This window comes from Coptis chinensis, chromosome 3, assembly GCF_015680905.1.
Source record: "Coptis chinensis isolate HL-2020 chromosome 3, ASM1568090v1, whole genome shotgun sequence".
In the NCBI taxonomy this organism is placed as follows: Eukaryota; Viridiplantae; Streptophyta; class Magnoliopsida; order Ranunculales; family Ranunculaceae; genus Coptis; species Coptis chinensis.
This window is the reverse complement of record NC_141458.1, coordinates 40,931,742-40,959,637: the sequence shown is the minus strand read 5'-3', so window position 1 is coordinate 40,959,637 and position 27,896 is coordinate 40,931,742. Positions and strand designations below refer to the sequence as shown.

General features: G+C 36.3%; 3 protein-coding genes across 4 annotated transcripts; 2 read left to right on the top strand and 1 right to left on the bottom strand.

The window, feature by feature from the left end:
* Positions 1 to 1,827: 1,827 nt before the first annotated feature.
* On the top strand, positions 1,828 to 15,895 carry LOC147509629 (HAD-superfamily hydrolase, subfamily IG, 5'-nucleotidase). Its single transcript, XM_086597866.1, is given in 16 exon segments — positions 1,828 to 2,205; positions 2,275 to 2,411; positions 2,484 to 2,633; positions 4,113 to 4,214; positions 5,295 to 5,459; positions 5,615 to 5,660; positions 5,663 to 5,723; positions 7,636 to 7,693; positions 7,785 to 7,882; positions 8,603 to 8,726; positions 12,920 to 13,009; positions 14,153 to 14,197; positions 15,177 to 15,464; positions 15,467 to 15,490; positions 15,493 to 15,504; positions 15,731 to 15,895. Coding segments are annotated over 16 exon segments (1,650 nt in total). The 5' UTR covers positions 1,828 to 1,988; the 3' UTR covers positions 15,764 to 15,895.
* Positions 15,896 to 18,862: 2,967 nt separating this feature from the next.
* LOC147509628 (DEAD-box ATP-dependent RNA helicase 35-like) lies at positions 18,863 to 22,665 on the top strand. Its single transcript, XM_086601904.1, is given in 3 exon segments — positions 18,863 to 19,456; positions 19,458 to 19,859; positions 21,636 to 22,665. Coding segments are annotated over 3 exon segments (1,824 nt in total). The 5' UTR covers positions 18,863 to 18,902; the 3' UTR covers positions 22,504 to 22,665.
* Positions 22,666 to 23,833: 1,168 nt separating this feature from the next.
* Positions 23,834 to 27,830, bottom strand: LOC147509627 (uncharacterized). 2 transcript variants are annotated; one of them, XM_086601902.1, is made up of 6 exons: positions 27,455 to 27,830; positions 27,154 to 27,393; positions 26,123 to 26,234; positions 25,751 to 25,926; positions 24,393 to 24,633; positions 23,834 to 24,316 (listed from the first exon to the last, which is right to left on the bottom strand). In XM_086601902.1, the coding sequence occupies exons 2-6, from the start codon at positions 27,172 to 27,174 to the stop codon at positions 24,021 to 24,023; spliced, it is 846 nt and encodes a 281-aa protein (XP_086458028.1). In that variant the 5' UTR covers positions 27,175 to 27,393; positions 27,455 to 27,830; the 3' UTR covers positions 23,834 to 24,020. The 2 variants fall into 2 exon arrangements, with proteins under 2 accessions (XP_086458028.1, XP_086458029.1); XM_086601903.1 differs by lacking the exon at positions 27,154 to 27,393 and having other exon boundaries at positions 27,455 to 27,724.
* Positions 27,831 to 27,896: the final 66 nt, after the last annotated feature.

The following is a 27,896-nucleotide window of genomic DNA, read 5'->3' as shown; positions in this document are numbered from 1 at the left end:
CTTATTTTAATTTGTTTTGAGTTTGTAACTACTATTTACATGGTCTCCAACTTATGCGATTGGTGGAGGCGGTGTCATATAAGTCGTGCATTTGTCGTGGAGATTCTTGCATTTTTTTTCTTGCACTTTATATTCTTAATATCTCCTTATACATTAGTTAGTATTAGTGCATTTATTATGCGGGTAATAATAGTACAAATTTCATTGTTTCTTTTAGATATAACAAAGTGGTCGTATTTATGTTTCATCAAGATGTTTTAGATTTCTCATGAATGAATATCTAATATTGTTATCATGCTTAATTTAGTTGTTTTGATTTATGTAGGTGCTCTACAAAAAATGTATAGAAGGACAACTTTTGATGGTTGCTGCAAATTCACTTGTCGCTTCAGCTACTAGTTTTATATTACAATTGTTTGGACTCTTGCTACTCCCCTCCCTATGTCCTTTTTTCATATATAAGTGTGCAAGCGTAGTGGAGTATATGTAACACCAGGTGTGAGAGCTTTTGAGTTAAGCCATTTGTCAAGTAAATGACTGGATTTGTTGTTATATGCATATATAATGTTTTAGCACTTTGGGATGTTGTTACTTTAGTTTTATGACAGGTTTTGTGACTTAATGTTGAAAATACAAAAAAGACTATGGAAATTTCTATTCATAAAATGTGTTACGAATAAGAGTTGTTTGTTTGCATTGGTTCATTTGTTGGTGTTTAAGAAGTAAATGATACGAATAATGGTTCTGGATGTTGCAATATTTGCCAGACTTCCATTTATATTGTAATAATGATGCTTGTTGGTGATGACTACTTGTGTGATTATTAAGAAGAAAACATGTTGAAAAGGAGTACTTGCTATAGAATTCAATCAATTTTCTCCTTTTTGGTTTTGCCTCATCATTCTTAATTTTACTTTAGCTACTATTGATATATGCGCTCGTCCTTTATCATGTGATTACTGCAGGAAAACGCATATTGGCAAACCACAGGAGAATGCATATTGGCAGATGTATACAACTTCTCCAAAATATGCTATGTGGGTTACTTCCTATTATGGTTGAGCTCATGCTCCTGATATAGATGACCACCTATTGTCAAGAGTGGAATAGAGATATTTCAATGATAAATAGCTTAGAGCCATTCTCTGGGCATTCATGGGGGAGCCACGGTGGGCATTTGCACCTCTTAAGGAGGAACTGTGAAGTTTGTTCCATAAAAACTGTGATGAACCATAAGTCCATAACAAGGTTATTTGCTACGCTCACGCCCCACTGCAATGCAATATACTGTTAATCATATTGTTCACTCTGCACACAATGTTGGTATTTCTTGGTTATGGCGGGGGTATGTCAAAACTTATCATAACAATAATAGACCACACAATGTGGCAAGTAGGTTCAAGTAAGAACATCAAAATATGGTATGATAATTGGATACATGCTCTTCCCCTTGGAAAATACCGCCTGTCATAGCACACAACCATCTCTATAAATATGTTCTAATAGAGATTTTTTTTGCTACAGTGTATGATCTAATAGAAAAATACCGCCTGTCATAGCACACAACCATCTCTATAGATATGTATATGATCTAATAGAGATTTTTTTGCTACAGTGTATGATCTAATAGATATAAACACTAGGACTTGGAAAATTGATATTTTAAATAATATTTTTGATGTAAATACCTCTCTGGCCTGGCTCTTTTGTATCCAAAACATATATTTATCAGTTAAATCTTATAGATAAACATAGTGTCAAATCCATGTATCATCAACTGTAGACACAAAACAAACTTAGCATTCTGGCTGAACATTAATATTATTCATACTAATCAGTATCTCCATAGCCGCCAAGTTATATAGAAAAACACAGTCCTCCACCTCCTGGTATATAAAAAGCACCCGAACTAAATAAAAAACCCCTAAAAGTGAGTTAGTTGCACAATAAAAATAATAAAACGCAGCACACCTGATCATTCTCCCTCGATGGCCTTCATTCGAAAGCTTCTTCCCTTAGGCTCTCAATTTCACAAAAGAAGCTTTTCCTCCTCCTCATTATCATCATCTTCAGTATTCCCAAAATTATTAGAAAAAGAAGAAGATGACGAGATTACTAAAATACAAAAAAAATTCGACGCGGCTAAACTTAGTTTTCATAACATACCAGAAGCACTTAAGAAAATGCGTAAAATGAACCCCGAAGGTATATTATATTGCTTCATTTTACTAGTATCTTTATTAGTTTTAAACAATATTGTTTTTTGGTGTATAGGAATATATGTGAATAAGAATTTGAGGTTGGACAATATACAAGTATATGGATTTGATTATGATTATACTTTGGCGCATTACTCGTCTAATTTACAGACTTTGATATATGATCTTGCCAAAGAACATATTGTTAATGAGGTTAGTCATAACTTTTTATTTAGTTTAAGTGTATTTCTTGTTTGGGTATGTGATGTTTTGTTTTGTTTTCAGCTTAAGTATCCAGAGAGTTGTTTAGAATTTAAGTATGATCCTACGTTTCCGATCGGGGGTTTGTATTATGATAAGATTAAAGGGTGTTTGTTGAAGTTGGATTTCTTTGGCTCTATTGAACCTGACGGATGTTTCTTTGGACGTCGCAAGGTATTGCTCTTTTAACCAGCTTTTATGTGTGTTTGATTGTTTTTGTTTTGGTACATTTTGAATAATAAGCTTCCACTTGTTATTGTACCTCCAAATTGACTTCATCTGTTAAATAACTGTCATTTTTCTCAGAGTCCAATATACTTGTGGAAATCTGCCTACATAATTTGTAATATTAAGATAGGGAGGTTTTGATCTAATACTAACAAAAGCAGGAGGCATACCCTTATCCTAAAAATGTCATTGTTCACCTCGAAATAGTCCAACAGGTGGCATAGGGAAGCAGTTTCTGAACAAAACAATTCACTTTGAGATTTGTATTTCTTGTACTAAAACAATAATTTCCAAAGTATAGCCTCCCTTAACAATTCTAAATTGTGGACGCCTTTTACTTTGACCTAAGTGCCTTGGAATTTTTTTATTTTTGATCGGTAAAACGAGAATTATATTAATAAAGAAAAACTATTACACGAAGAATGAGATATTCTACAAATGCAAGAAACAAAAAGAAATACTAAAAGCTACAACTTGGACTTTGCAAGCCGATGAATCTGCTGTCAAAGCTACAACTGTTTTAGCTGGGAATTTTCTAATGTAGGTTAGGTCCTTTAGGGTTTGGAGTTAAGTGGAGGGTTTGGATAAGGAAACTTGTGTCGTTCCTGTCTTTACATTCTATTCTTCCTGGTTATTGGCTTTCTTGGCTGGCCTTGCAGCTCAACTATTCACAGAAGCTCATCTAGAGAGGGCATGTCGGCAGCACGTTGTGAAGGTCAGCTGAAAAGTGTTGGCAGAAATTTCCAGAGCTAATCACTGTCAAGTTAGCTCTCATCCATCCAGTGCCCATACATGGTCGCTTTACCCGCACCACGTGTATGTGACGAGGTATATGGCGTCGTGGCTGTGCAGAAGCCTAGCTGGATAGTATCTAGCATTTCAGACCTCCAGACCACTCATATCTTGTTGTATGTTTTGTCAAGCTAGGATGCCAATTGGGCTTAGTCTTATGCGCAAGTACAAATATACAATGTTAGGTATCTACCTAGTCCATAGGCGCATCTTACAACTCTGATTAGTTTGCCTTCTTCAGCTTTGGTCCTTATCATCTGGCATTTGACCTTCCATACGTCAGAGTACTCATATTGGTCATAACTTTACCCTCTGCCCACATGAAGTCTTTATATACTTAAGGGCTGATGATTAGAGCTCTAGTCTGTACTTATTATTCTCGAAAGTTCTTAAGCATGTCAAGCAGTTTTTGTTTGCAATAAGTAGCATGTAAGATGAGAGAAGATTTTTTGTGAAAAAGGATATCTTTTCTGTTTGGATAAGTTTGTGAAGTGAAGAAAACTGTACGTTAGTGTTTAACAGTAAAGACAAAAAAACATGGAAAGAGAGTTTGAGATCAATTGTTTATCCTTTCTTGTGAGCATAAAACATCTTTTTTTCACATTTTAAGTACTCTCACTTTTGAAAATGCAGCTTAGCAGGATGGAAATAGCAGAGATATATGGCACCAGACATATTGGTCGAGATCAAGCACGTGGACTTGTGGGTTTGATGGATTTCTTTTGCTTTAGTGAGGTCAGATATGCTAATATGTCTGTTATATGCTTCTTTCTCATACTCTTGTGAGTTGTGGCTTCATTCATTATAGCAGTCCAGCTTTTCAGTTGTATAGCATTGTGTAATGGTGCATTTTAACTTTCAAAAGATTTAAATAGGATAACCTGTGCAGGTGCGAAGTAGCTAAGTTCATGGGGTCTATGGGAGTTATTAAAAATCTGGGTTTGAAAGCTGTGCATCATTGGCTGACCACCTATGATAAAATGAGCAGCCGTTTTATGCTTAAAGCTAAACTTACATTAGAATCTAAGCATCAAAACAAGCAAATTCTATCTGTGATAATGATCTTCAAGATGAGATTATCTTCCCCAGCATAATATCTTCAATTCATTTCCATGCTTAACTCCATGAACAAGTGTCGAAAAGGACCATTGCTGGTTAATCTTAAAATGGTACTCATGGGGCCCAAAAATTGCTCATATCTTTTAGACATGATTACTGGCCCACATGTGGTATGCTTTAGTGATTAATTTTTTATGAGAATGATATTGTCATTTGTCAACAGAGAGATCATTCTCACTAAAATGACAGAATCGCACAGATAGTAAAGGACAAAAGGTAATGGTCAAATGTGTGGCTGACTAGTGATAATTTTGCGACCCAATATCAGCAGGCTAAACATATAGGAGGAACAAGCTTACCAGTTGGACCGGGTCATTGATTATTTTCCTACTTTTGGGCCGAATATTAAAGCCCACACAATAAATCCATTTTAGGTCGTGGTCTTACCAAATCCAAGTGCATATTAAATGTTTATATATGTGATCATTTTAGTTAGGGCGGTCAAGAATTATGCCGAGTTAAGCTATATAATCGTACACTAGCTAATCACAAGATGAATGAATTTAAATGTGGTAGTGACTTGGTTATTACAAAATGCCTATAATTATTTCTAAATGGTTTTAAAATTCTAATGTGCACTAGAATTTACATGGAAGTTGGAATAGAGACCCTGTTAGTTGCATGGTATCTGTGTGAATGGACACATACATATGTCTGGCGACCTAACAATGTCTTCATGATTATTCTATTCTGCAGGCATGCCTTATTGCGGACATTGTACAACACTTTGTTGATGCTAAGTTGCAGTTTGATGCTTCTTACATCTATCAAGACGTAAATCGTGCAATTCAGCATGTTCACCTAAGTGGTTTGGTTCATAGAGGAATTCTTTCTGATCCTCAAAGGTACCTAGTGAAAAATGTGAGTTACTGTTAGAGTTCTGTTATTTATGGGACATTTCCCAAGGGAGTTCAAAGGGCCTCGGCCTGACACGACTTTTTATGCTAAATTGCAGTTTGATGCTTGTGAATTTCTTCTCATTTTATTTTTGCTGATTATTGTCTTGCATACTCTAGGGCGAGCTTCTACGCTTTCTGAAGATGCTGAGGGATAAGGGAAAAAAGCTTTTCTGCTGACTAATTCTCCATATTATTTTGTGGATGGAGGGATCGTTTCATGTTGGAGGTGAATGCCATGTCATAATTTGTTTCTTTGTTTTGACAAATTCCATCTATTAGTTATGACAACATTACCCACTCAAATACAAGTTAAGAAAAATTGTTTTGGCTCTTCCAACCACCCAAGAAGAAATGTTTTTTTTTTCTTGCATGCATTAGTTCTTTGATATTTTTGTTAATACAAATTAGATGTTTGGTAATCTATTTGTCGCCCCTTACACAAATTTAAATGACGGAGCCAAGCCACTGTCAAATGTCAACTCACTCTTCACTCTAGAACAAATTTGAACATAAAATCTCTCTCTCTCTCTCTCTCTCATACCCATATATATAGAAAGAGAGAGATACAGACATCACACAAGATGGTTTTTCTATGCCCTTCCTTGCCACTTCCCATAACAACTGAACGAAAAGGTGAAGGATGTCTAATACCCTCTTTCTCTGCCGAATCTTTAGTGAACCAGAAGAGTAATTAGAACATTCGCAGATAACATCCAATAATTCTGAATGGTAGAGGTGCAATTTTTGCATAATGTGGTTTTTGCAACTCATCACTTACTTGATTTTGCCATGGGAAGCACAGAGGCCCAGCAATTAGTTTGTAGTTTATATAGCATTATTTTAAAGTTAATTAGGTGTGTTTATGACCCTTTTATGGGGTTAATAAAGAAAGAGAAACCTCTGGTGTGTGTGTGTGTGTGTGTGGGGGAGGGGTTTGTTAGACTGTTTCTGTTTGAGAGGGAAAGTGTGACACAGGATGGTATTTGTGTCACTAATTTTCAGTTCCTCCCCCGTGTTTCAAGAAACTCGTTTTGCTTGTTCGGATTATAGGGGAGGTGTACATGTACATGAAGATTTTAGGTTTCGTAGGACTGGAATTTTAAAACATTTTGTGCACATGAAATTCGACTGCTCAATAAAAAGAAAAAATAAATGAAATTCTAGAGATGTATGTAGTACAAGTCTTTTTCTTAAGCATGAAGCTTATATGTTCTGTGATCATGGTGTTAGTGAGGAAACACATTAATAATGCTTTTACTTAAGTGTGTTGAACTATAGTCTATGTAACATGGACACTTCATATTCTCAAAAAAGAGAGAAGGAAATCTGTGTTTGATGGAGGGTCAGTTAGTCTCACTTTTATCCATTGTCCTTACTCTGAGGTTTTGGTGTCATTTTCGTAGACAACCAAGAGTGGTTTGGGTTGTTCCCCGCTCTGTAAAGGAATTATTAGATTCCTGGGTCTTGAGAGTTCATTCTCTTGGTGGATATAAGCTATGGAATACTACTACTTTCACGATAATGGAAGGCCTTTCAGCGATTTTGATACTAATCGATTCTCAAGCTTTCCTTATCGGAACCAATGGATTTGATGGTCGGAACAGAATCAGAGGCATTTTGAGGATATATCACACTAATTGGAGGAGGTGATTGTTTTTGAGAAAAGGTTTTATGTTTCTTTGGTCAAGGGAGGAATGGCATGACACCCCCGCCGATGATTTTGTGTTCAGATGGGAATCTTTGTTGGGCTATGCTTAGCGAGATTTAGTTTATTCTGTTAGTTTTTTCTTACAGTTGTTGTAATTTTGTGTTAGGATATCCCATCCTACGGCTTTGTAGTCTTTGTTTAGATAGTACATCTCTATCTTTACCGATAAAAAAACAAAGAAAAAAAGAAATTCGTGTTGGATGCAGTGTTTAAACCTGAAAAGACTATGAACACAATCTATTAACGATTTAACATAGTTGCAACTCCATGATGTGCCTGTTGGATAGTAATTTGTTGTAAGGAGGTGCTTTGTAAGGTCTTGCTTGGCTAAGAAATAGTTGTGTAACTAAAGAATAGTAATAGGTTGCTATTTGTATATTTATATGCTTATTTTTCTCTTCTAGCTGTCCTCATGTCCTACTTCATATAGGTTGCCGTGTCGGACACCGACACGTGTTTTCCTGTATAAGATGCTTATGTCTGTTCTTGTAGAATTTTTTAAGTTGCCGATTTTTTAACATCTTTATTTGCTTACATTGTAATCTTATTTTGGTCACGTTTATTGAATTTTTTTGTTAGGATTCTATGGACAGCAGAGACTCTTGGAGAGATCTTTTTGACGTTGTGATTGCTCAGGCCAATAAGCCACAGTTCTATACTTCTGAGCACCCATTCCGGTATCTGTCTCCCTCTTGTAAAAATCTTTTTTATTCTATATTACTCCTAAATCTTTTTCATCAACTACATTTTCTATTACTTTTTCTATGTGAGTTCTCAGAAGGTGTCTAATGCCTTTCTATGCTAAAAGAGGTTTCAACTCGTTCATATCGTTGAGTGGAGCAAACTCTTTGGTGGGTTATAAATAGATTTAATTTCCTTGTGAGCTGTGGGTGTGAAATACACAAGGAATTAGTGGCTTTTTTTGGATATGACCTCCCCACCTTGGAGATCTTCCACACAAATAATCAGCTTATTCCAATATTTCTGACCTAGAAAAAACTATAGGTATTGCAAACTGAAAAAATGTGGACCGTCATATAAATCCTAAAACTTGAATGGTAAGAATTTCATATGAGAAGATTTTTGTGTGGAAGATCTCTATAGTGGGGGGATGATGCCCACAAAAAAAATCAGCCATTAATTCCTTGTGTAGGTAAACTCTTGGTTCGGAAGCCCTATACATACATATACGAGCATCCATTTGTTAAATATTTCAAGCATACAATCTTCTGTCACACCTTTACCTGATTGTTCAGTTTCCCGCCATTCTTTCTATGAACCCTTCTTGCATCCTTTTGAGCATCCATTTGTTAAATATTTCAAGCATACAATCTTCTGTCACACCTTTACTTGATTGTTCGGTTTCCCGCCATTCTTTCTATGAACCCTTCTTGCAGCTTCTACGATGCTGAGAAGGACAGGCTAGCTTTCTCAAAGGTGGATGAATTTCTTCCAAATCAAATCTATTACCATGGATGCCTCAAATCTTTCCTCCAGATTACAAAGTGGCATGGACCTGAGGTATGTTTTTTTCTTGTGGCATTTATGCATACCGCCTTGTTGAAGTTTCTTTTGACTAGATTTCATGTATCTGGTTTTTGCCCTAGTCAAGCAAAAGCTTTGCTTTGATATTTAGACTATTACTTTTTTAAAATAGAGTTTCTGATTGGTGACAACACTAGAATCAGGTTGGCATCCACTGGGTGTCCTGTCCTTGCACAAAATTGGTAATTAATGCAGATAAGAATGTCCATTTGCATAAGCTTCATATTAAAAACCCAAGAGTGTACCTTATTATTGCTACAGCCTAGGCCCTAGAGGGACAACAAACATCATTTTCTTGATGTGCTAAAAGAGGTTGACATATAAATTGAGGTTAGCAAAGAAAAACAAACAATCTTATAGCCTGGTAAAAAGATGACACAAGCTCAAGGACAAATGGTTATTAAAAATTCAGACTTGCTACTCTTAAGATGGATTAAAGTGGTTGTCGACATGCATCTCAATGTTGATCAAAAGGTGAATGTGATATCAAATTCTTGCTAGAGAATTTATGCACAAAAGAGTTTGTTCTAAAATGTATTGACTTCCATCATTCACTGAGGATAATACTTTCATGCATGCATGTATACTGGTTAGCAAGCTTCTGATTACATTTTTTGGAATGCCAAAATCATTTACTTCGCTCATCTTTGGAGATGGAAACACAAAATCCAAATGGGATGACTGACACTTGATTAAGAATCCCATAACCTCCAATAGTTTCATTCATATGTATAGATTAAGAGTTCACATACTCGGTTGAAAGTTCCAAGTTGATGTATACGAAGGCGGAAGCAACTTTGAATCAATAACACCAATGAATAAAATTGATAAATACTCAAAAACTAGGGTTTCAAAGGGAAAACGAATTTCCTTAATCTCATGATTAAACAATCCAAAAACAACCAACCTAACAATGAAGGCCTAGATACCTTTATATAATAAACCTTACTTCTAATTCTAATTATAGTCCTAATAGGAAACTACTACTAACATAACAAATAAAAATAGAAACTAACTAAACTAAATACTATTAATTCCATGCCCATGCATCAGACTCCCCGGCTTAGAAACAAACTCGCCCCTCGAGATTAAGAAGAAGAAAAAGACAGAACGTTGTGGCAGACCTTGAACAGCAGATGTAGGAGGAAGTGGAGACAATACAACCTGTTGGCCCTGAAAAATGAAAGAATAGGTACTGGCAGCGCCATCATAAGTTGTGTCTTTGTCATATTGCCATGGTAAGCCAATAATAGATGGATGCAAACAAAGAGTCATAGGTATCCGCGATTGCACCAAACTTCATCTTTGTAAAGGGAGCCAATGGAGAAAGGAACCAAGCAATGACGAGTAACCTCAATTGCACTACCCTTGCTCAAACCTTGTATGTTGTATGGTTCTGGAAGCAATTCAGTCTTCAATTGGAGCTTATCAACCATTTCTTGTGACACAAGATTATCACTAGAACCACTATCAATAATGACATTGCAAAGTTTGCCTCCTGCAATACAACGAGTTTCAAAAATGGCAAAACGACGTCATGAAGGTTTATCAGCATCAAAGCAGGAACACTAGAATCAGGAGGGGTAACAACCACAGGCTGAGTCATACTATGCGGCGACATCTCACTATGATCATCATGGACTAACGCCACTCTCTTTAACTGTGGACAATCACTTTTCTTATGTCCAACTCGCCACGACTCAAAACATGTAGCCTCAAAAGTGCTTCCGGGGAACGTAAAATGGATGTGGTGTAGCTATAGAAACGTAAGATTTATGCAATTCTTCAAAATTTTAAGAGCATATTTGATAGCATCAAACATATAAAAAAATATCTTTAAATGATAAATCCTTCTGTATTGATTGGTTCAAACCATTCAAATATCGTCCTACCTTCTGTTCCATAGTCTCAGCTAAATCAGCCCTGGTGGCCAATAAAAGAAACACCTCGGTATACTCAGTCACACTCTTAAGCTCTTGTTTTAAATTTTGGAGGCGCATAAATAAATCCCTCTCATAATCATGAGGTATAAATTCTCTTTTCAGCTCTCGGCACATCTTATCCCAAGTTGTAATTTTATTGTAACCCAATTTAGCACGAGTCAATTGAAGTTCATCCCACACCAAACAAGTGCATAGCCCGTTAATTTAGTCGCAACTAATTTAACACACTTAGGATCCTCCAAATTTTTATAATAAAAAACATTTTCAATTTTATTTAACCAGTCAACAAAAGCATCAAGCTGTAATTTTCCATCAAATTCAGGCACATCCAATTTAATATCACCAATCTGATTCTTCTCTAAAATGCACAATAAACGATTAATATCAAAATTACCCGTGGTGTGCTAAAAATTTCGATGTCTTGGATTTCTCGATTTCTCCCATTGCGACGAGGTGGTGATGGACTAGATGAGAAGTCTGATGGATTAGGTGGATCAAAATCATGAGCAATGCGGTGGGGCAGTCGGTGATTTCTTCGTGGAGAACTTGGTGGTGAAACGCGTCGACCACGGGCTATTGGAGCACCCTGGTGGCGTCTAAAATTCTGGTGGGCGTGACCATTAGGATTGGGCCTGAAAGCATGTTGTTCTCGGCCTTGGGCCTAGTCTGTATAAGCCCACAGTTGGAATTAGGTGCAAAATTAGAACCTGGTCCAGTGCTAGTAACATATTGGGCTTGGTCAGTAGAAGCCCAATGTGGGGTTTCAATGTCACAATCAGAAATAGAAGGAAAAGGTCTCTTTCTCCGACGAACTGGTTGTTGAAGACGAGCTGCCAGGGGTGCAAAAACTTGATTTGTGGGGTAAGCACGCTGATTTCTATGTCGACCTCTTTGATTTCGCTGGTGGAGGAACCAAATTCTAAACTTGGCGGTGGCGCTTTTTTCGATCTTCTCCTTCAAAATCAAGATTTTTGTTGCTGAAGTGCTGGGATTTCACTCTTTATCTCTTTGGCTGTGTTGGGGAGTTTGAATTCCACAAATTGGAGATGGTGGGTTTGATATGCTGCGATTGAGCAATTCGTTGTTCAGTATCGCTGGAAACTGTTGGTGAATGTGGTCTAGAAGGTGCGTGGCTGTGTTGGAGAGGGGTTGGAAGGTTGCGTACTTCGACATCGGAACTGGAACTATGCAAACTGTGCTCACTACTTTTGGCACGAGTTGCTCTTCAACAGTTGCGGTGCATTGATAATTAGGTACGAGTTTCGACAACATCTCCTTAATTTCTCGTAATTTCATCTTGCTACCTTGTAGTTCTTCTTCTACACGGTTTAGTCGTGTATTCTGCTGGTGGTCGTCCGCGTCCTCTTTGTTGAGTGTCCATAACGAGCAAACCAGGAAAAAAACCTAAAGCTCCGATACCAATTTGATGTATACGAAGGTGGAAGCAACTTCGAATAAATAACACCGATGAATAAAATTGATAAATACCCAAAAAATAGGGTTTCAAAGGAAAAACGAATTTCCTTAATTCAATCTCTTGATTAAACAATCCAAAAACAACCTACCTAACAATGAAGGCCTAGATGCCTTTATATAATAAACTTTACTTCTAATTCTAATTATAGTCCTAATAGGAAACTAATACTAACATAACAAATAAAAATAAAAACTAACTAAACGAAATACTATTAATTCCATGCCCATGCATCACAAGTACTCACTCTCTGCGAACTCAACCCCTATGGCTATGTGGATACTTTAAAACTTACTATTCTCAAACACTATTTCTGTTGATCTTGTGCAAATTTACTAAAATATGTCCATGAATATAAACAAACTAGAATTAATCGATATTGCTATGTCAGCAAGATGGACATATCCTGCACTTTAAAACATTCGCTTGTGCTAATTTTCTAATATATGCACTCTAAAACATCATATGTTTTCATTAGCTCTAAAGTTTGTTGATATTCATGGACATATCCTGCACTCTTAATTGTGTTCGCAGATGCCTACGTACACCACTAAATCTAAAGCTTTTTATAAAACTAAAGAAAAAAAAAATCGATTGAAATTCTAAAAAGTGATAGATCGTGATATTTTGGAATATATTGGTCTCAGTACCTTGAACAATTAATCGATATTGCTATGTCCCAGGATTTTGCACTATATATGTTGTTTATGCTAATGAAAACATCTTGAATGTGTAATTGCTTCGTTCATCAGGTAATTTATTTTGGGGATCATCTATTTAGTGACCTAAGAGGACCTTCAAAAGCTGGTTGCATCGCTGCTGCTATCATTCATGAACTAGAAGTATGCATTCTATGTTACCTCTTCTTCTCTACTGTTTATTGTCCCTGCATTTCCCAATGGGCAACAACATCAATTTTATACTTAAGATTTTCATATTTATAGTCCAGGTAATCTGGAATTTAGTTGTACCCATTATGTTGATTACTTAGGGTTTGGTGGGACCACTTGTTTCCTATTATTCTCTAGCATTTGTTCTTCTAGATCTATGTTGTTTACATCAGTAAAATTGTATGGTTATTAACAGAGAGGAAGTTTAGAGAGAAAAGAGAAAAAGAGGATACGGCCTTATTAGAACTCTAACATTGTCCTTATGGTTGTTGTACCACGTGATTTTTTTTAAGATTTGAAACCCATGTAACGAGTAAACTTATTTCTAATACTGAGTTATATTTCACTGTCATAGACGTACTCACACTTCAATAACTTCTTTCAATGATGCCTATCTTTCATTTCGAGTGCTTCTACTTTATTGTTATGTGACATGGAAATTGATAAAGATTTGCGTTTTTCAAATACGACAAGCTATGGAAACATTACTGGAGTCCACCCAAAGTAAACTCCAATTTTACTCCACCACAAAAGTGCACCAACGATGAATTGAGGTCAGAGGACTGATTTTGGGTGAAAATGGTCTCCCCAGTCCCCATAATGGAGATCCTCCCCACAAATGAGGACATTTGTGTTGTGAGAGAAGAACAAGCTTTTGATAAACTGCTTAAAATTTTGTATTTTGCACTCGTTTTTTTTTTATGTGAACCGTTGGTCTTTTGGAATTGGCTGTGCTTGTGTGAATTGCAAATTTTGAATATTTTTCATGGAAAAATAGAACTAGAACAGGGCATTAGTCGAGGAATTTGGTAGGTGTATGCAAATTATGATAATTAATTCTGATAAAACTTCAAAATTTTAAACGCAGCAAAGTTTGACTGGATTTCCTTCCTTTTTAATCGGATGTTGGTGGTGGAAACACCTACCAATTCCTTGGTTCATGCTACCGTGCTTTAGTTATATTTCTCCATTGAAAAGTTTCCAAATTTGCAATTCAAACAAGCACAACCTTTTTGTTTTGTTTATTTGTCGTGCACTTTTACAATTTTTATACTTGTTGTAACCAGTGTTCTTCTTTATGTTTACTTACTGCAGAGCGAAATACAAATACAAAACAATGACAGTTATCGTTTCCATCAGGTATTTTTCTAAAAGTTGTCGTTATTTCTGTGGAATGAAACTTTGATATTTGTTCAGGTGTTCTAAAGAGAAATGTGCTTTTCAAATAAATTGATAATTTTTTAACTACTCTTCTTTTGACAAGTGGTGACTTTCCCAAAATGGAAAATTGTATAAGCGGATTGTAGAAGAACAAGGGAGTTTGAAATTTTCAACTTAGCTCGGCTTCAACTTCCTTCTGCTTTTATTTAGACGCTTCAAATGTATTTTAAGAATGTAAAAGATGAAATACCCTAATAAATATGCATGATGACACATTAATTTTTCCTTCCAAATTTAACACAGAGTATACTCCGAATTTATTGCACAAAGGTGGAAATGAACTTTGACTTGATACGTTGGTTAAAAGAAATACAAGCAGGTTTTAATAGTGAGTGACCCTGTACGAGTGCCTCTGTTATGGATCAATAAAGTACATTTGTTTATTTGACTCTTTTCACTCTTCACCTTGACCAAGTTACAACTTGTAAGTTATAAATGCTCATCTCAGAATGTTTATTCATGCTTTAGTAGTTGGCAGTAAATTGTTCTTAGTAAGTGAGTGTGTATAGTTGCTATTAGCCTATTACATATTTACCCCACTTCCAATCAGTTGTACAAATAAGTGGTACATAAAATCAGGAACTACTAGAAAGTTGTACGCAGTGTTATTTTTAAATTTTAATTGGTGTAAGACGTTATTTGTGCTGTGAGGCATGGGGCACTAGAATTTAAGGTTTCTGACTTGGTAAACCAATTGATGGCTCTTGCAATTTAAGGCACTTGGCTAGTTCCATACCTATTTCAAGGAAGGAATTGTGTCTTCTTCAAAGTGGCTTAACCTTTTCTGAAGTTCTCCTTTGTTCTCCATTGTTTGGAAATTAATGCTTATTTCCTTTTGAGTCAATTATAATCACGGTGAAAACATTTCATTTATTATTTCTATTAACTTTGAATGTAGGCCAAATTTCATATTATACAAGAATTGCTTGGGAAACTCCATGCAACTGCTGCGAGTGATCAGAGAAGCGAAACTTGTGGTTCACTTTTGAAGGAGCTGAATGAGGAGAGGGAACTTGTGCGCTCCACAATGAAAAACATGTTCAATAGTTCTTTTGGTGCCACATTCCTTACTGATACGGGTCAGGAGTCAGCCTTTGCTTACAACATCCATCAATATGCAGATGTCTACACTAGTAAGCCTGAGAACTTCATGTTATATCCACCCGAAGCATGGCTTCATGTGCCGATTTTGATATCAAGATCATGCCGATATGCATCATGTTAAGGTAAACTTGTGGCTCTCAATATATTTGGAGCATTTTATTTATATAGATTTTTTGTATTTGCTCCAAAAACTGATATATCCCAAAATGTTATCGATATATATCGGAAGTGAGGGTCTTCTAGAAGTGAGGGCCCTTAGCCCTTAGAAGGTAGTGTAAACGGTTCTTAATTTATGAAACTCAGAATCTATACTTCCACTAGTTAATTTAGATTTTCTGATTATTTCAGGTGCCATCAAGTTTATTCAAGACACGGCAGTGATGGTCGTGAAACACATCCGTACAAGTTTTTACAAGGAGGGTATGCACGCAAGTTGGAGGTCATGTGTAGACGAGGGTATCCAAGTGTCTCCTTCCAACCAAATCGTTGCTATGCCTGATCTGTGGACTCTTTCAGATTCATATTTCCCTTGATTTTTTGTCGATAGGATGTCAACTGTACATTTGGTCAAGATTAAGACCTGTAACAAACTTCCATTAAATTTCAATTCTTTGGGAGTATATAGAATTTTTAAATTCTCGTTCAGTTTACTGAGGTATTTTTCTCATACTATTTCTTTCGGGGTTGCTTTGTTGTATCTTTTTCCATCCTTGTAGCCAAACCCTGAATCTAGAATGAGAAACATCTAAGGGCCTGTTTGTTTTGACGGAAAGACTATGGAAAGGAAAGGAAAAGAGCACTGGTTTACCTTTTCCTTAGTTTTTTGGGTGTTTGTTTGCACGATGGAAAGGAAAAGACTTTTCCGTATGGAAATAGAACCACAGAAACGGAAACGATTTTGAGCCCGTGCCATACCCCAAAAAAATTTTGTGGAAAGGAAAAGGGAAAAAAAAGAGAGTCGAGAGAGAGCAACGCCCATCTCCAAAGCTACGTCCTCTTCTTCACTCCTATCTTCTCTGGTCATTCTTTTGTTTGTTTCTCTTCACAAGCCAAGTTTTTTAGCGCTACAAGGTATCGATCAATCGTTTGTTATACTATTTTTTCTTTGGTTTTTGGATTTGTATTTTTTTTTTCCTCTTCAAAGAATAAATTTTTTCGAATTATCAAATGTGGAATTCAAGACTAGTAACTAAGAATTTGAGATATATTTCCTAATTCTATCAATTAAGCGACGTCATTTTTCGTATAATGGGAACATGCCTTTTTCTGACTAACTATAGATGTATGAGTTTCTAGGGCTTTACAGACAACGAGGACATTGATTCCTGTTGGTTAGTAATATAAATATGCCACCACATTGCATACTAATAAAAAGCAAGCAATCAATTTCATTCAATACACTAGCCGTTCTTGTGAATTTTTGGTGTGGTTAGAACAATTAGACTAATGGCTGGTAAGCTAGTTTAGATGCATGAACCCCTTATATCAATTTTTTTTTGTTGTAGTTCAATTGGAAAAATCTAAATAGTATAATGGGAGATTAGTGTGATATCATAGTTCTTATCGCCTTATGTTAAAGCAGCCTATATCCGCCATATTGTTTTGTTTCACTTTCTTTGTAAGAATGACCTCAACTTTATTCTGGTATGAGTTATAAGAACTGTATAGTCAACTTCTTGTATTATGCTACCTCAACTTTATTAGTTACTTCCTTATGTTGTCATATAATCTCGTTTTACTTTCACTTATTGTGAATTATGTTATATCATGTCGATATCGTATATATTTTCATGTTAGTTAATATTATATTTGTTATTCTTAATATTTTATTTGGGCTTAATCTTAAAACAGTTTATAATACATTCTATTAATCATGGTATAAATCCTTGGTAGTATTAGTCACCATTTATGTCCGCAAGTAGTTATGACTTCTCTAGTACAAAAAGGATTTATCCGACGATGTTCTGTGTTTGGTGGCATTCTGTGCATTTTCTGTTGGAACCTGCTTTCATGGTCTGAAGGTTAGTTGTAGATAATCTAGTGTAGTTTCATACCCAATTGACCTTGTACTAATCCAAGTTATACAAAAAAAGTTATGACTGTTTTAGTACAGAGAGGTCACCATAATTTTTTCTGACGAAGTTCTGTGTTTACTGATTAGGTTAAGTAAATTTCTAAGTCGGATTCAAGATTTTGAGTGTGAACAAACATTGTAGAGCTTGGAGTGTAGTTTCTAACCCATTTGGATTTGTGTCAATCCAACTTATATAGAGAAAGCTAGGATTGTTTCAATAGTGTGCTTAACCATAATTTTATTCTTGACTATATATATGTTGAATCGATTGATGAGTATTTTCCTTTACAATACCATGTCCGTTTGATTATTATTTTAAAATTGTGGCATGACATGTAATTATAAAAGTGTTACGAAGTATCTTTTGCTTTTGTGAATATGACTAACATAACGGGAAAAAAAAAAAAAATATATATATATATATATATATATATATATATATGACTAACAAGTTGTGCATATTGTGTTATGTTGGCAGGCAAACCCGGAAAGGAAAACCTATAAAGGTAAGCCAATACCTAGGTTGTTGAAGTGGGTTGAAGTATTCGGAGACTATATTGCTTGTGGTAACATACAAAAAACTAGTCTTACGATAGATAAGGACGCTATAGCGGCAAGGATGGTGCTGAAAACATGAAAATGTTTTTTCTCAAGATGAGTACGAACATGCGTGCTAGTTGGTTATTGAAGAAGCTTGTTGATAATTGAGTGGATGAGTTCTTAAGACTTTTGTGGGTGTTTTAGATACACTTTAGGTATGCTTTGATGTTGTTCTTTTTATTTTTATGGTGGAGTTCTCAAGTCTTCTAAGTGTTTTGGATGTTTTGGGGGATTACAGTAGTTTTGTATTGGTGCTTTAGTGAGTGCACAATGGTTACATGTTTGTGGCAGGTCTCTATTGTTATTGTTAGACAATATTATATATGACTTTGCAGGTGTCATACAAGTATTTGTACTCTATGTTGATAAAACATGGTAGTTTATGTCATTTTTTTTTCTATATGCTAATTTTTTTTTACAGGTGTCATGTATGTCATATATCCGCAAAACAGGAAAAGTCATGCCAATTTTTATTTTTTATTTTTTTTTCCCAAAACTATGAGTTTGGAGAAAAATGATAAATAATACGGATGAAATATTCTATTTCAGAATTTCTTTTCCTTTCCACAGCTTTTGCATAACAAACAGGATTATTCTTTTCCCCAGTTTTACTTTCTTTTCCACAGTTTACCAAACAGACACCATTTTAAAACTGTTTCCATTCCATTCCATTATTTTCCTTTCCATTAGTAAAATTTTAACAAACATGGCATGGCCTTCCTAATCATTTTAATTTCGGGCCATCTCAATATCTTGGGCCTCACTTATAATTGTTGGGCCTTCTTTTACAGCACAAGATATGGAATATCGAGATTTCACAAACCCTTTATTCACAGAAAAGAAAACATGGAAATCCAGAGTGGAGAAAAGAGGATGGAAGAAGAAGAAGATTACGTGTCAATCAAAGTACGTAGATTAAGAGAAGCCCAAAAGATTCTCATGCAAAGAAAAGCCAAATCCAAAATACCCCTCGACCAAAACAACACCAATCCCCAAGAACAAGTAGAAGAAGAAGAAGACATGGCCCATTCAGAAGCAGCAGCAAAGCCAAGTCTACTATTCAAAGCTACTCAGTTAAAACGTGACTTACCCGAGGTAACTCCGACTCAACAATTAGTTTTACAAGAAAAGGAAATGATTGAACACTTATCGGACCGTAAAACATTAATGTCTGTTAGAGAATTAGCTAAGGGGATTACATATAGTGAACCTTTGAATACTGGCTGGAAACCTCCCTTAAATATTAGAAGAATGTCTAGGAAGGTTTGTGATAGGATTAGGAAACAGTGGCATATTTTAGTTGACGGGGAAGATGTTCCGCCGCCTATTAAGAATTTTAGAGATATGAGATTGTTGGACCCGGTTTTGGACAAATTGAAAAGAAAGGGATTGTGCAACCCCTCCGATACAGGTCCAGGGTTTACCGGTTATTTTGTCTGGGAGGGATATGATTGGGATTGCGTTTACTGGGTCTGGGAAGACTTTGGTTTTTGTTTTGCCGTTGATTATGGTTGCGTTGCAAGAGGAGGTTTCGATGCCGATTATGCCTGGGGAGGGGCCTTTTGGTTTGGTTATTTGTCCGTCTAGGGAGTTAGCTAGACAGACTTATGAAGTTTTGGAGGAGTTTTTGACACCGATGAAGCAGTGTGGGTATCCGGAGATTAGGCCACTGCTTTGTATTGGTGGGGTTGATATGAGGTCTCAGTTGGAAGTTGTGAAGAAGGGGGTTCATATTGTTGTTGCTACGCCTGGGAGGTTGAAGGACATGTTGGCTAAGAAGAAGATGAATTTAGATAACTGCAGGTATTTTATAACTCGAAAACTTAAATTAATATTGATGCATGTTTTTTGCTCTGCATTGTTGATATGTTGTTGTTAAGCTATTTAAAGTATTTTTTTGTTGAGTTTCTTCTTTGCATGTGCACTTTAGTGCTTATTGGATTTTTATGTTGTGGGAAATAAGAGCAGGTAATAATCAGAGCTTGGGTGTTTTCATTTGGGTTTTGAGATGCATATGTAGAAGAAGGATGTTGGGAAGTGATTGTTTCTTTTGCACTGAACTACTGATACTTGTAGAGGATCAGTTCTGAGGACGATGATATTATTTTGTTATATCCAATTGCTAGGTTGGGAGCATATGGTCTGTAGGAGGGTTATGTCTTGAAGGCTCCTGTGTATCAAAATCTTTAGCACTTTAATGGTTTCCTATCTCTGTGTATATGATCTTGAGTGTTTAAGAGTTTGTAGCTCTATATAGACTTAAATTGCGAAAGAAAATTCATGGTATGGCTCAAAATAGGTTTTTCACTTGATAAAATGATTTGATGGAATTCAGGTACAAGTAGCCCATATGTTACACTAAGGGTAACACTGATAATGACTGCTCAATCCTCTAGGATAATAGATTGATTAGAGTCCCAAGATAAAATGCAAATGTGTTCTACACTTTTCTGTATTGGAAATATGGCCGGTAGTATCCTATATATTGGAGAATATTGGTGCTATATACGGAATTTCAGTTAACTGATAATGATACTTCCGATATGTATCCACCAATTTCTACTACTCTTTTCCGTTGACTGAATATGAGACTGATATTTTCCTGGAGATGATATGTATTGGAAATTACGCTTCCAATAAATCAGATGTAATAATGTGGGCTCATTTTAATAGAAAATTTTAGCAAGTAGAAAGCAAGAGCTTTATAAAACTTTACTGCACAATCACGTGATCTAGTTACTGTAACGTAGTTTGTGCCTCTATTCATTCTTGCCCCGAAGTTGTGTTCTTGTTAAGAGATTTTATGATGATTAGATGCTCTTTGGTCATCTTTTGCGATTTGGTATGGTGTGCATTGCATATAAGTTTTAGACATCATAGTCCGCAGATTCTTACTAAGAAGAAAACTCTTGGGCTACTATTTCAACTAAACGTGAGAGAGGGGGGGATGGATTTATATATCCATCAATTTCTACCACTATTTTTTTTCCCATTTTCTAATGAGGCTATGAAATTTAGTCTTCCGATATATCAGATTATAGTTGGGCGTTAATTTGAAGATTTTATAAAAATGTTAGGAGGAAGAAAGCAGGAGCTTCATAAAGGTCTGTTGCACAATCAAGTAAAGTAGTTACTGTAACATATTTTCTGCCTATATTCTTGTGCTGAAGTTGTGTTCTTGTTAAGATTTGACTTTGTGATTGTTAGAAAGTATGTAGCATTGCTCTTCTTCCTTTTTGGGTGGGGTGTGTGTGTGGCTGGGGGGGGGATGAGGTTTTGTTATTTTATTTCTTTAATTTATTTCGTGAATTGGAAAATTAGTGAGTGAATAAACAAATAATGGTGAGTATGTGATTTTAGCGGTAAAAATACTATCACCATATTTATTACTTTTGAAATTTATCCTACTAAAAATTTCAAGGGTGATAATTGATAATTAATGTTCTATGTTCTGTGGTAGAAAATAGAAAAGCAAATAAAGAAGAAAAGTAAGTAGCAGATTGTTGGATGTGGAACCTTATTCTTCATTTTTTTCTGAACAAGTTAGACTTGAATGCTCAATCACTACTTTATTTACAGGTACTTGACATTGGATGAGGCAGATCGGTTGGTTGACCTGGGTTTTGAGGACGACATCCGAGAAGTTTTTGACCATTTCAAAGCGCAGAGGCAAACACTTCTATTCTCTGCAACAATGCCGCCAAAATCCAGAATTTTTGCGAAAAGTGCTTTGGTTAAACCTGTGACTGTCAATGTTGGAAGAGCTGGAGCTGCCAATCTGGATGTTATACAAGAAGTCGAAAGTATGTGAAGCAAGAGGCTTAAAATTGTCTACCTTCTTGAATGCCTGCAAAAGACTCCACCTCCTGTTCTGATCTTTTGTGAAAACAAGGCTGACGTGGATGATATCCACGAATATCTTCTACTAAAAGGTGTCGAAGCAGTGGCCATTCATGGAGGAAAGGATCAGGAAGAGAGGGAGAATGCAATTTCATCATTTAAAGCAGGGAAGAAAGATGTATTGGTTGCAACTGATGTCGCTTCAAAAGGGCTGGATTTCCCTGATATACAACATGTCATCAACTATGACATGCCTGCAGAAATTGAGAACTATGTTCACCGGATTGGACGAACTGGAAGGTGTGGCAAGACTGGAATTGCAACAACTTTTATAAATAAGAACCAGAACGAGACCACCCTTCTTGATCTGAAGCACCTCTTACAGGAGGCTAAGCAGAGGATCCCACCGGTTCTGGCGGAGCTCAGTGGTCCAATGGATGATGCAGATGCAATCACAAATGCCAGTGGTGTTAAGGGCTGTGCTTACTGTGGTGGTCTTGGGCATCGTATCGCTGACTGTCCCAAGCTAGAGCACCAGAAAAGCCAGGCAATCGCCAACACAAGAAGGGACTACTTTGGGTCTGGTGGTTATCGAGGAGAAATCTAACTTATGATGTAAATGTGTAATATGGCCCGAACTATCCAATATATTGGAGAATATTGGTGCTATATACGGAATTTCAGGTAACTGATAATGATATTTTTGATATGTATCCACCAATTTCTACTATTTTTCCCTCGACTGAATATGAGATATTTTCTAGTGGAAGTTATGTGTTGAAAATTTAGGCTTTGTATAAAAAATTTAGTAGCATATACTTGGGCAAGTGGTCTGATACTCGGGCAGTTTTGTTTTGTGGAGGAAAATTTGCCAAATGTGGCTGGTACTGCATTAATATGACTTTGATTCTTTCTTTAAATTAGGGCCCGATCTTCTCAATTATTCTTTCGAAGGGCGCAAGAGGAATATCTGTTTGGGTTATTTAGGTTTTCTCATATTAAATGAGATGAACTTGTAACAAAAATTTGAACAATGCTGTTCCGTAGGCACAGATTCAGGTCATATGGGAAGCTTGTTACAGGGAGATGCCTCGCAAAGTTGGGATCTGTCATTCCAGAGCTTGGACCGGAGGGGGGATGAAAACCTTTCGACAAAAGACTTGAGCCTACATGGTGGACTTCTCCGGCTTCATGTATGAATCTCTTCTATCATCAACAATTCGAGCTACACAAATTTGGATTGTCAAGAATAAAATGAGGATGGTGAGACTGAGGAAGAATTTACAAGCTTTGGAAGTGATAGCCATGGGTACTGATTATATGCATGTGTTTATACGGAGTTGTCGAACTTGAGTGAATGGTGTAGAAGTTTGCTCCTCCTATCTATCACAATTCACAAGCCTGCTATGTTGCTTACCATATTATGATAATAATGTTGATGATAAGGAGTAATATACAGAGAACATGAAAACCATAAAGTCATTCACTTGGATGCGGCATTTTCAAGCAGTGGACCATAGGTTGCAGATCCCACACACACATGGTTACACATAAGCAGTGGACTTGTATTGTATGTATGTACACTGTTGAACCGAGCACAAGGGATGTGCTAAAATTGGAATATTTGCAACGCCTGTTACGCTAGTCATTTTACATACCATAATAAACAACCTTCAACCTTCAAATAGTAATGGCTACGAATCCTAGGATGCTAAGGGTAACACTGCAAGAGTGCAGGTGCCCACAGGCAATTGTTCGACATGCTAATGTCAAAGATTGTAAACGAGAGCACATCAGAAAGTTGCTCATCTAGGGGGGTAAGGGGGGTGTAACCCATCTGATTATAAAAATGAGTCACATACACACTTCATTATCAGTCATCGTTGTAAGCCTTGTAAGGTAACTAAAAATATATATATAATATCCAAAACAAATCGCATGCAAACCATCTTGATTACTGCTATTATCTGCAAACACGATGACTGAGTTGTGGCAGTAATACCAAGTTGAGGTGTTTTAAAACATATACAATATCACAGAATATGCAAACTCTGAGAAACTTGTACACACACTCGCACAATAGTACCACATATACACTTAAGCTTAAGCAAGTGGGGAAGTCCATCAGAACTCCCTCTCCGGGAACAAGACAGGAGCAACCAGAGACCAGATAAACAGACCAGCAGTAGCCCATCCTGTTATCACGCGAACCCACACGGACGGCCAACCCACATCAACCAGCTTCCCACTTTCCCCAACCGAGGTCGACCAACCTGTCAGGAGCATTGCTGAATACATACTAGCAAGAGAGAAGATGATATGGAAGAAGGAATAAGAGTATGTAACAGTCCTATCCTTTCCATCCTTCTTTTCATCCACTTCATCCGTCTTCTGAAATGGAAGTAAAGGCTTATCCGCACCTTCACAAAAGAGAGTAACCAGTAAGTCATTTTATGAAGATTTTGAAGTTCATAGCAATCTAAGAAAAATACTGACCAGCACGAGGTGAACTTGGTGCGAAAGCAGAGTCATTAGAAGAACCAGCACGAACAGCAGAATAGACGACGGAGAGTACTGTGGTAACAAGCCCCAAGGTTAGTGTGCCAGTGGAAACGGCTTTCGAATGATTGTGAAGGCCATTACACTCATAGTCCCTGGGCTCACTGGCAAGTCCACTGTAGCATAGGTATGTGCAGTACAACGAAATAACTGAAGCTGGTAAAAGACTTCCACCAACCTGTTGCTTACAAATGAAAATTAGGAGAGGAATATACCATTTATCACAGGCTAATATGTGATTCTATGAAGTGTGTGACTACATTGGTAATTTTTCTTGAAGGTTATATTTACTGAAAGTACACATCCCACCCCACCAAAAATGACAGAATAGTCAAGTCAACATGAATTGACCGCCATTTGTGCGGTGCAAGTAAACTTTTCACAAACATGGTTGGGGGGCATCTGTGATATTTGATATTTCAAGTGGTCCTTTTAATGGTCAATACAAGTTGACTTGACCATTCCTTCATTTTGGGGGGTCCTGTCTAATTCCATATACTGATTTCATATTATGGAGCTTAACAATTCACTTGACAGCGTCTCAGAGATAATACATAAATTTAATGTCATTAAAAGAGAAGAAGAACTCATAACACTTGAGGACAACTATAAAACAATCTCACAAACAATTTATGCATGTTTGTTATTTTCCTGAAAACATTTATGCATTTTCGACTTCTTTTATACAGTTACCCATTTCCTGTTTTATTCATATTACACACAGATTTGGCGGGCTATTACAGCCACTATTTTAAACATATTATTCCCTTACTTTAAAGGATAGATCTATAAGAAACTCAACTGTTCTTCTATTTGTTTTCATCTTGTAAGTACTAATCGGATAATACTACTGGAAGATAACATTTTCCTTCTATTTGTTCCAACTTTCAATAGTGTTATTCAAATTTTTTGTGTCACTTTTTTGTTGAATGTTGAATTGCTGGTCTCACAGTTAATAAGAAACCTAACAACAAGTAAGCAGCCGATAGTCATTCTTAGAACACAAATACTATGTCTAGACACTGGTATGGAATAAAAGAAAAACAGAAAAAAGGACAAACTCCAATCTCACAAGCCAAATTCTGGTATATCAAAGGTCATTTTTGAAAACATACATAGATGGGAGAGGAACTTATCCAGCAATTTGGACTAACAAGACGGTGTTTTCATTGTTAAGTCTAGCATATAAAAGGTCAAGTTACATGTTTGTCTTCCATGCTAAAAACATCAAGGGACACCATCTTACATGTATATAATAACTGGAATGAGATAATAATTGAAAGATAGCAACTTACAATTGGATGCAGAGCAACTATTGCAAAAACAAACACAAAAATCAGAGTCATCGAGATAAAGAAGATATTGAGTCCACAATCATGTCCAGATGGAACGAAAAAATGGAAGAGCAGCCCCGAGAAGCAAATGGTTGCAATGTAACACACTAGCTTAAACGACGAACAACGCGACGTACCTGTATTTAGATCAACGTTTATGTAATATTTAGAATAAATACTTAAATCACGTTGCAAACATGAAATAGAAGTAAAAACTTCGAATCTGTCCATTTCACTATGCAAATATTAAAGCATAATAACTAAAGAATGAAGCAGAATTAAAACGTTTTATGGTTTACAGACATATCAAGAGGATAAAGAAACTCCACTAACCAGAATTGCTCATCTTTTTTAACCCATGCGTCGTTCCATCCGTGAACGAAATCCAACAAGAGAACAACTTGAACAAGAAGAAACATTCCTGAGCCAAATTTCGATGCCGATTCTGCATTTATAGAAACTAACAGTAAGCTACAATCCAAACTCAAATAAGGTAGCATATGAATGAAAATCTATAAGCAATATAACATACTTGAATACATACTCTAACTAAAGTGGTAACAGAAAAGTCAATTTGTAACCAACTGAACTTCATCTAAAAGTTAAAAGACATGAAAACAATAAAATGAAAACAAAAATCTGCACGTCAGAAATAATGGCTCTCTGGCTAACTAGGATTTGACAAAGTTTCGCTTTACAAACCAGTGTCAGAAAAACTGACAATTTTTTCATCAACTAGGTGTTCTATCAAACCAACTAATGGTAAAGCTCAATAAAGCGAAAGGTAAGCACCAGCTGATGGGTGTCTAAATCTTAATACTGATGGAGCAAGAACTGCAAGAGAATACAGATATCGTTGAGCAATTAGACACCATTTTAAAAATGTTAGACATTGTAGCTTTGGTGGAGGTATTCAAAGGTCAGTTATGTTTCAAGAGCTTAAAAGCATTGAGATGTCATTCAGGGGGTGTGTTGAAGGAAATTAAAAAAAAAAAAAACATTGAAATCATTAGAGCATTTGCATGAACTACTGGGAGCACTGTTTGTTTTTTCCCATGTTTTTACAGACTAATAGCTGTAACTGATAAGCTGACTGCTATAGATACTATGTTAGATTGTAATTGAACCTTCTTTGTCCCTCCCATGGATGAGTAATTATCTCAGACTGTAAAGGATTTTCAGAGTCAATTGCACTTTGGGCTGCCTAAATCCAAATAATTGTTGAAAGTTGAAACGTTTCAAATAGCATCATTCAAGAGCGTCATGAAATTTAAGCACGCAAGATATTCAAGACAGGAAAAAGAAAAAAAAAAAAAAAAGGAGGTAAACAAGCATGCGTGAGACATGTATGTAACAATGTTTACCGTAGAAGCTGACAATCCCATTAGGAAGGAAGAACATAAATATAACAAGAAGACACCAGGTTACAACTTTCATCATCCATCCACCATGGTGCAAGCGGTCCCGGGGATCTTTTTGATTCTTGACTCCAACCATTATAAGAGCAAAGATGGTAAAAAACAAGAAGTTCCCCAAGCTGACACGAAGCACCGCATCAGTTTCAAACCACTCCCTATTGGGAGTTTTAGTAAAATGGTTAATCCCTGCAGATGCAAACCAATTACAATGGGCTAATATTAATTAAATTAAAATTTTGAAACTTACAAGGGATTTTTTCCATAAGAGGGGCGGCAACTTCGCGAAGAATCCATGCAACGATCAAGGACAAACCAAATAATCCACAATATGCAATTCTTGCGGACCGCCGGCTAACACTACCCGCAACGCTCTTGCACGCCTCGCACGCGCAGGCCGCACAACATGACGCCAGACATGAAGCTGCCCACATCCTTCAATTCAGATTTCAGATTTCAGATTTACCGACCTGAAAAAGCAGACTTTGGAATAAATAATGTTCAACAATGACGACTCACTAGAATTTGAAGACCAGATATTATTTTAACAAGGCCCAAAACACGTATCGGTCATTGTCGATCCGGCCCATTATGAGCTCGGGAGTTGCATTCACCCTGCTATTTTCAGTTGTCCTCATATATATATATATATATATATAGATAAAATTTGGTTTTTTTTAGCCATGCGATTT

Bases quoted from the DNA above. Each gene is read 5' to 3' on its own strand.
- LOC147509627 (XM_086601902.1), bottom strand. From the start codon at position 27,174: ATGGGATTGTCAGCTTCTACG. The intron at 25,927-26,122 runs GTTAGTGGAGTT...ATCTAAATACAG, and splicing joins AAAAAAGATGAGCAATTCTG to GTACGTCGCGTTGTTCGTCG. The intron at 24,317-24,392 runs GTCAGTATTTTT...TCTTTTGTGAAG, and splicing joins ACCAAGTTCACCTCGTGCTG to GTGCGGATAAGCCTTTACTT.